Source organism: Halyomorpha halys, unplaced genomic scaffold, assembly GCF_000696795.3.
Source record: "Halyomorpha halys isolate HHAL.00 unplaced genomic scaffold, Hhal_1.1 Scaffold287.1, whole genome shotgun sequence".
Lineage (NCBI taxonomy): Eukaryota > Metazoa > Arthropoda > Insecta > Hemiptera > Pentatomidae > Halyomorpha > Halyomorpha halys.
In genome coordinates, this window is record NW_027111053.1 from 1283608 (window position 1) to 1293320 (window position 9713).

The window sequence follows — 9713 nt, forward strand, 5'->3', positions numbered from 1 at the left end:
TCACGCAGTGCTTGCGGATATCGGTACCCTTTTACATAGGTTACTTTCTCCTGTTTTAATAGTATGACATGCACCGTCTTCCCCGTTGCACCCGACACATCTCCCTCTTTAAAAAATATATCCACACAATTCGCGGCTAATTTCCCCTGCCCTTACGCTCCCTTGTTCTCCTAACCTCCGGAAATGGAATATTTTCACCTATTTTAATATTCCACATTCCAGCGCGATTTTTGACCCTCGCGCTTAGTCTCCCTAATAGGTCACACCCTATGGTTGCGTTTACTCCTGAGGCATTTTCCTGACCACATACACAAGAATCGTATCTCCTCTTACTTCCGAATAGCCCAACCCCATCTTTGCCACTCCCTCCATGCTACAGGGTCCACCCAGGATGACTAATCTACATACTACATTCTAAATACCAGCATTACTACATACCTCCTCTCCCTTACACATTCTCTCCAACGCATCTCAGTAGAAGATGGTGTTTGAGCTCCTGGTGTCGATAAAGCACTCCTCCTACGCTGATTATAGGCAGACCGCCCCGCTCTCCCCTGACACTGCAACTTACCAACTCGGTCGCCTCTCTGCTGGTACGCACCTCAGATTTCGTCCTAGCGTGTTCCTCCTTCATCCACGCGCCACCCTCCTCTTCTTCCGTTATTATGTGCTTTGTATCTTATCTGTTCTCCATCTCGGACGTTTCGGGTTACTCTGTTTCTAATTTATGTGATCTCTTTGTTATCCATTTTCTCCTTATTCTCTGTGCATTCACTCCCATAGGCTCCCCTTGGTTTGTTTCCCACTGCCTCGTAATATCCACCTCATTCCCACACTCGAAGCATTTTGTGTTCGGGCAGTGGGCCACCAATTGTCCGGATCTTCCACAACCATGGCATCTCCGGTCTTACTTATTTTTTCGGTCTACTAACCTGGTTCGATCGTTTCTCTGCAGTCCCATTCCTTTCTCGTCCACGATCTCTGAACTCTTTTTTTTCTCCAGAAGGTCTGTTCAGCTCTTGGTCAACTGTATGAGACTCTTGTCTATCCGGTCTCCTCAACGTTCATCCTCGTATCCTCTTCTCTCACACTAGCGTCCATAATTTTCTGAGCGCAGTCCATGAAAGTACAATTTTCGAAGGGCGCAACCACCGTATGAACGGACTGATTGTACGCTACAATAGCTCGTTCCATCGCGTTATCCGGTTCCAAACCCTTTTCCAATTGATACCCAAGCAGATGGTCGCTTGGGAGGACGCGTCATATTTCTGGCACACATCACACTCCACAGTTTCTACAATAGACATACATCGAATGAACGAACGATCTATCGCGATCTAATCTGATTTCCACAATCGTTGGATCTTGTCCCAGATTAAAGCGTTGCCAACGTATAAATAGTGGATCTTTCCGGATTTAGACGCTTCAGTCAAGGTTCTACAAATTTCTGCTTTCCGGGCTCCCGGCTAGCACCAAATAGTGGTGATGTCGCTACCCTTATATTTCCTGTTTTCTATCTTCATCATGCCCGTGGTCCTCGTCTTCCAATTGATCGTACGTATTTGTTGTTCACCCGTTCACCATATCTTCCAGTACCTCCATCTCCGCCGGTCTTTCCTCCATTGAACTCTCAGTCGGTGTTTGTTTTCATGTCTAGGCATGTCTAAATGCTCATTTTCCTCAGGAGTCCATTCTCGCGGAATCTGTCTCACGTGTCTAGACGGTCGTAGTCGTCCTCAATTGGATTGACGGTCATTGCAAGTGAAAGCCAGTCAGCCACCACGTTATATTTTCCTGGCTTGTATGCGCAATATTATACTGGCTCAAAAGTTCCTTTCAGCGAGTGATCCGTGCCGATGATTCTCTTAGTTTTCCAATACACTGAAGGGGCCTGTAGTCAGTGTGGACCCGAAATCATCTTCCAAAAAGGTAGGGTCTAAAGTAGTCCACCGCCCACACAATCCTCAAAAACTCTCGTTCCAAAGCACTATAACGGGTCTCCGTCTCCGTGAGTAGACGTAGGCTATTGAACGTTCCCCCTTCTTGTACTCCGGGAATAGTACCGCATCTAGCGCATACTCACTGGCATCCGTCGTAAGTGCAAACGGCTTCTGAAAATCTGGAAATGCAAAAATCGCCTCCCTCTGCAGCTGCTTTATACTTGGAGGACTTATTCATTCAATCCCCTCAGAAACTGGTATATGATATTAATAAAAGTTTAAATAAAAATAAGTATGAATTCTTCAATTTTGGGAATACGGTCGGAATTCACTTGAGGAGATAGGGGACAGTCTACTACACGTTTGGTTCAGTCTAATACGATGAGGTGCTTTTAGAATTATTTTTTTCTCATCACTGATGGGAACTTTTATATTTGCGGAAATAATTTGCATCCTTTTTTTTTTTACTCTATTTAGACCATCGGTGTTTCACATAGCATGTACCATTTGATGGTAAAAAACTTTAAACGTCTGTATATTTAAGTTATATTGTGATAATGCGGATTGTCAGCGTATAACCTAACTCCCCATATAAACAAACACAGTTAACCATGTATGGAGCTACATTGCTTATGTTCAGTCCACAGGAATAACATTTATGTGTTGGGGTTATATAGCTGGGCTGTATATACATAAATACTAGAGGGGGCGCCATATGCCACTAGGGTAAACGTAGCCCAGCACTACCTACAGTGTAAGCGTATAATTAGACGCCAAGAGGGCGAAGTGGGTGGGGGTGTGCTCTAGAGTGTCGAATATGCCTTCTTTCTTCTTGGTACCACGGCCAATTAAGTATGTTTGGCTAAGTACCTGCAGCATCAAGCGTAGTACAAGGAGCAGCATAGAATGGCCACCTTTCTCCGTTCAGCAGCAGCGACACACCATCCGTCAGGTGACCCACGACATATAGGGCAGACAGCGAGCACCCAGTTACTCAAGTAAGATCTTTTCTACCAAGCCAAATGGCGGACCTCATCACATCTCACCTATAGACCACTATTCCCCCCATATAAAAATTATTACTTATCAAAGTAACCGTATTATTTTCGGTCTCCCCCTTTCACCAGTTACGTCATTTTATTTTAATATATTAAGTTTTCTCAATATCACTCTTTCTAACTAAACCCCTTCTGATATAATATCTAGACCTAATTCCTTCATAACTTAAAATTTGAGGAAGGCCGATCAAAACAGCTTACAAAAATTAAAACGTCAAATTTGAAAAAAAAAAAAATTGACAGAATATCATCGGTGATGGGGGACACAGTCTCACACTTTTCTGAAGTTTCATAAGATGTTAGATAAGGTATTTGTTTTTTTACTACGCCAAAGGAGGCATTCATAGTTTAGCTCTGCCGATATAACTCCTGTCTGTAATCAAGTCCGTCGTTGCCGCACATGCAAATATGTGATCGCCAGTCATCTCACCAACTCCACACAGGGCGCAGTCCGAAGATTCAGTCACTCCTATTCTCTTCAGGTGGTGCCGCAAATAGTCATGTCCAGTAGCCAACCTGAAGCATGCCACTGTCACCGCTCTTGGTAAAGTCAATGGAGGGCGCCTCTTAGGATCTAGCAATGCCGCCCAGTTCTTGCCCCCACATTCTCCTCTACTCCTTTCCTCTGCTCTTACAGTGATGGACCTTCGGGCCATTTCTTTCGCCATGTCCATGGTGATAGAAAGAAGCAACGGTGGTTGGCTAGCCCCTAACCGTGCAAGTCGATCCGCCTCCTCATTCCCAGGTATACCGCAATGGGCTGGAATCCACTGCATTACCAATACTTTAAGTATTTCTCATTTACATTGTATGAATTTCCGGTATGCGAGAACTCTAGCGTTAGTTGTGGGACGTTCAGCCGCTATTGCCAGCAGTGCTGCCCTAGAATCCGACAGCAGAACTATCTTCTTTGCGCAGGCGTGAGTAATCTTTATGGCTGTGATTCGTTTCATAAGTCGCAGTCTTGATTCTCCTTTATCTGCAGCATGCTTACATTGCTTAGCCCAGGTTAACTTATCTTCCAGGACCAGTCCTAGATATTTCGCTTCATGAGTCCTGCTAATAGCCTGATTATCAAGATTCACTCGGAGCTCATGTTGCTTTGTAGAAAGGGTAAATAGTTGGTATACTGTCTTTTGCGTATTAATAATCATTTCGTTTTCTTCTGCCCAGCTCTTCAGAACCTTTAAGGTATCGTTTGCCCAATTTTCAAGAGCACCGATCCTACTGTTGGCCCCCCTGATTATCAAGTCGTCAGCATACAATAACGCTTCAGTACCGGGTGATTTCTCCATCAATGTATCTATGACGTCATTAATCATAATATTAAATAGCATTGGACTCAGAACTGCTCCTTGAGGGAGTCCCTGTTTTACTTGCATGAATCCTGATGTGTTTGCCCTATACCTCAGAGAAATATGCCGTTGGGAAAGGAATGATTTGATCCAGCTCATCAGTTTTCCATCAATTTTCATAAGGGCTATTTGAGTAATAGCTTATCTCTCCATACTCGGTCAAATGCTGATCTGAAATCAATGAAGACAGCTAGCGTGGTTTGATATTTCTGAAATCCAACCTTAATTGCCTGGGATTAGGTATTTGTGATCTTTCTGAATGAAGTATTTAATTCCAGTTAATAATAAAGAAATGTTTTATGCCTGGACATTAGTGGTTTATACGAAATGGCGTAGTGTAAATAAAATATCATATAAAATATCACCTTCTCTGTGACTACCATGTAATAATAGATAATTTTCATTAGTTATTTTATAATTAATAACTTTTGAAAGATCAATACGTCATTGGGTTTTTGAAGCTCTTTATCACAAAATATTCATACTAAATTAAATTTTAGAAGAAAAAAGAAAACAATTTCAAACTAGATGACTAAGGGAAATAGGAATGAAGTAAGATCTGGACGTATCCACAGGACAGATCTCGCTTTTTTAAGTAGAATTTCAAGTAGAAAATGGGTGCCACTATTTTTTATGAAGCCCTGCATCAGAATCGGTAATTTTATCTACTAGTATACACTTTACAATGAGGTATGTGGGTATTGTAGAAGTAATATGTTTATTGTATTGAATATATATGAAAAGTAAACACTTTTTGTAATGCAAAATTTTTTCTCTTTTTTTTTATTTATTTGTAGCTATTTACAACTGTATTTTCATGAAAGTACATCTAGTGAATTTGATGTAAGATCAAAATGGAGTGATACAGGCATGTAGAAAAACAAACTATTGGTAGCACTCTAATAATATTTCTACACTATTCTACAATAGAAGGTCTCGAGGCCATCTTCTTTTCAGGCGCCTCGGAGGATTGTCAGGAATAGAAGAAGAAGCAAATTTAGAAACAAGAGGGTTTTGGTGGATTTATAATGGAATTTATATCTGGTTCGAGCTAGATCGGATACATATGGAATATTAAGGTCTTTATAAATAATTTTATTTACGACAAAGTAAGGAGAATTTAGTACTTAACAAAGGATTTTGGATTGTAAGGATTGTATACGAGAGGAATTCGAAGCTTTAGTGGGGTCCCAAAGCTCAACTCCGTATATCCAGCTAGGCCTTATTATTGTCATGTAGATCATTATTTTGTAATGAATTGGTAGTTCAGACCGTTTGTGTAGTAAGTGATGTAATAGTCGAAATTGGTTTGAGGGAATTTGTTGGGATTTATTTTGATCCTCCAATTTCAACATCACCAACTTCAAAGGTTTTGGCATGGGATATGAGAATTTTAGAAGTAATTAAAGGGTTATTATTGACTGCGAGCACACATATGTCATCGGTGTAAGTCGTGAGGATAGTGTTAGCGTTGGCTGGTATGTCAGCTGTATTTACTGTGGTGAAGATGGGACCGGGGATACTACCTTGAGGAACACCAGTGGACTGAGAGAAGAGCGATAAATAGGAACTATTGTGGTTTACTTTGAATAATCTATTAATAAGAAAGGAACGGATAGTGAGAAAGTATGTAGGAGGTAGGAATTTATGGAGTTTTTAAAGCGGTCTCGGGCGCCAGACTCGATCAAAAGCCTGTTCTACATAAAAAAAGATTCCCACACGGTACCTTCCACAAATCAAAAAAGACGGGACAACGTCTACCACACGATGACATTGCTGGATAGTGAAGTGAGATGTTCGGAATCCTAACCAATCAGTTGGATTGGTAGAAATAAGGGAATGGGAAAAGGATTTGTGGATAAGGATGCAAGAACCAGTATGGGAAGTGTTGTCTGGTCTGATCTATAAGTGATGTAGTCACGCATGTAAAAGTTTGTCGTTTGTGTGAAATGAGTTTCAGTCAGAAGGGATGTGTCAATGTGTTTTTCATGAAGGAATAAGTTGAGTTCGTCGTTTTTGTAGGCCATTGGCATTTCATTGCACGAAAGCTTTGTGCTCATCGTGGGAAATTAAGTGGGATTTGGGATAGGATTCTTGTGAGAAGGTTAATGAGGGGTTTGATAGTGTCTTGTAAGATCTTTCAGGAAGGACGTAACGATAAAAGTTGTATCCAAGGAGCTTGTGAAGGATAGTTTGTGTGACTAGAAGTAAGTTTTTTGTTTTATTTCTGTGGTTTATAATCTGCCTTATTAAAATTATTTATATATTGTCTTCGGAAATATTTTACGATACTAATTTTATTTTATATATATAATGTATTGTTATAAAAATTTTTGTATAACAGAAAAATGATTCAATAAATGCTATTTACTCTCTAGATATATACGGCTTTTGACTGGAGTTCTAGAATGGCAACAGCAACAGATACAACAAGTAACGAACAACAATGTCATAAATCAGAATTCCAACTATCCAGAAATCTCGAGGCCATTGACAGTAGGAAACTGTGTAGTACTCCAAGGTTCTCGCTTTTCACGAACTACTTATAATCCTGGTTTAGTAATGATAGCACCTATTATTACTAAATCGGAACAAGAAGAAACTTCAGAGAAGTTAGATTCAGATAGAAACTTACCTTTATCACATAAAATTAGACCTATGTAAATAGATGTTTCCTGACAGCATTTTATTCTTTTAACTATTGAATCATGTTTTATTGTTATAAATTAATATTAATACGAGAATAAAGAAAAAACATTTAAAAGTTCCGTTTTTTTAACAATTATTTTATTCCTTAATTCCTAAGGAGACCACCTCTACTGTGCTGATCTTTAACGCCAAGCATTCAAGAACTGATAGTTTTCACTTTTAATAGGTAATAGGTATTTTCAGAGATACAATAAGAATAACTTTTAAAATGTGGAAGTATGTTAAATGATGTTCCAGTAAAAGTAGATCTACTTAAAAACTAAACTAAACCTAAGCAATGAGATTACAGAACAATGGATATTACAATTATGTAAATGTTTAATGAACAAAATGGTCATTGTGTTATTATTAAGAAACACTTTATTTGATTTTTTACCCCCTACCTGATCATTTTTGACATATGGGGGGGGGGAGGGGAAGTTATCTATAGGTATCCAACCTATTCTAACCCGAGTAACATAAAAGGCGGCCTCCCAGGTCAGATTTGAGTTATTGTATGACAAGGCGTAGTCAGTCTTAATCCTGACTCCCTGTATAACGTTATTGCATATAAAAGTAATTGAGTGTTGAAATAAATCAGTACAAATGTGCTTCAGCTCTCTGCCCTCTTTACCATTCTTTTGTGTGTTTTTCATCTGATCATTGGAGTGGTTCCGAAAACGGAAACTCTGTTTTCCTATTTTTTCTCTTTCTTTCTCACCTGCTGTAAGTCAATGGTGGAGACTCTAAGGGACAAGGCATTGGTAGAAGGAAGTAACCCTGGCGTACCACCAAGCTAAACCCAATTACAGTTGGCTAACGCTACAAGCCCCGAAACGTCGGTATTTTTGGTGGGGCATTATAAAACGGGTAGTCCAAGAGCCATAGGGAGCTGCTATGTATGCGTAAGTATCAAGTACGACAGACAACCTATTATGATCCAGTTATTAATCCCACTTTGGCAAATAAGAACATTAAATTTTCTGTTTTAAGGCAAAATCTTTTGTTATTTGAAAGGGGAAACAATCAGTGACCAAGAAAATTGAAAAGATTTTTTTTTCAGTTTTTCCCAGGAAGAAGGCATTGGAGAGAGTGATGAAGACCCAAGCGACAAAGTTCAAATGATCGGAAAGAAAAAAGAAAATCACCAGATAAATAGGTATCCGAAACAATTTGAAGGATCATTAAGTGGCAAAGATTATTCTTGGGAAAAGGAAAGGTCAGAAATCAAGCAAAGCAACAAGGAAGGAAAAGCTAAAAAGCACCAAGTGAGAAGAGGCAGGAAGAGAAACCTGCAGAGATTGGAGAAATATTACAGAAATTAAAAGCGTTAAATGGTGACATGGCCGGAAGAAACATTTATGATTAGATGGGTTAATAAATTTTGAATGACCGGGCAATGAAAATTGTAGATATAAAATTGAGGTGGTTGATGATGATGTGGATGTTAATTAATGCCAGGTTGACTTACTTCATGCTTCCTTCTTCCCTCCATATTCCTATGTCTCTCTCTCCAGGAAATCAGCGGGGTCCTTAAGTCGCAGAGCCCGTAGAGCATGGACGCTGTCAGCGACTAGGCTTCGTATCTCTGCAGATAGCTCTTTGCCCTTTTAGAGTCGAAATCAATTATTCGATGAATAAGCACGTTGGCCAAGACGCGTGGATTTTGAAACGTCTCCACTACACGTCTCCAAGCCAACTCATATGAATTTGATTTAACAGGGAACCTCGAAATTACAGTTGCCGCTTCATCCTTCAAGGCACCAAAAAGGTAGTGAAATTTTTCGATTTTGGTTAAGGTCGGTTCAATACATTAGCAATACAAATGTATCGTGGAAGTGCGACCACTTCAAAAGATCACCACAAAACGTAGGAATAGGGATCCTGGTTAATTGTAGTTTCTGGGAGTGGGATCCACTTTGGCTGATCGTCGAACAAGCGGGAAGGGCACTGAGTGATGAAGCTTTCCTTGCTTCGCGATGTTCCTTAATTGATAGAAGGGCCCAGCCTTCATTATTTCCTCCTTTAATGTGTCATAAAGCTGGTACCAAGAGTTGTCGGGAAACGTATTATCTTCACCGATGGCGACAGTTAGTTCTTCACGTTCAGTCCATGCTTCCCTGAGCTCAGTCCAGAGCTGCTTGGCTTCGTTCAGTCTTACTTCAAAGACGTTGGCGTCAGCGTCGCTGAGGGTTGTGGTATCAATTTTGGAAATACCTATTATGTGACGTTTTAAACCTTGCATCCGCCTCTCCAAGACAGCGGCGAGAGAAATGCTCTGTTCTGAAGTAATGATTTAAATTGTGAAGGCGAAGAGGGAAGAGAGAGAGAAAAGGAGAAAAGAATTAAGAAACGAAAATTTCGAACTGAAGGAATTAAATTGCAAGAAAGTTTATAGCTAACTAGCTAGCAATATACACATTATACCATGGGATAGAATCGAATAGCCGAATAATTGAATAGTAATATTGATGTAACGTCAGCAGAAAGAATCAGGATGAGTGACGTCATCGAACGAAGAAGGTGATGTTCAAGTTATCGCATCTAAAAGACCAAGATGGTTCTACCTCTTTGTAATGGCGTAGTGCGCTGCGGCTCTGCTGATGGCTTGATCAGTTATCTTACAATATTAATTATGAGAGATAGTTGACCGTGGATGATAAATGAGGAGA

The 9713-nt window shown here is 40.0% G+C and overlaps 1 protein-coding gene across 1 annotated transcript; it reads right to left on the minus strand.

Moving 5' to 3' along the window:
* Positions 1-3339: 3339 nt before the first annotated feature.
* On the minus strand, positions 3340-3774 carry LOC136796188 (uncharacterized). Its single transcript, XM_067049146.1, has one exon. It carries the CDS (start codon positions 3772-3774, stop codon positions 3340-3342), a length of 435 nt encoding a protein of 144 aa, XP_066905247.1.
* Between the last annotated feature and the right edge of the window lie 5939 nt (positions 3775-9713).

Excerpts from the sequence above, each read along its gene's own strand:
- LOC136796188 (XM_067049146.1), bottom strand. The coding sequence starts at position 3,774 with ATGCAGTGGATTCCAGCCCATTGCGGTATACCTGGGAATGAGGAGGCG.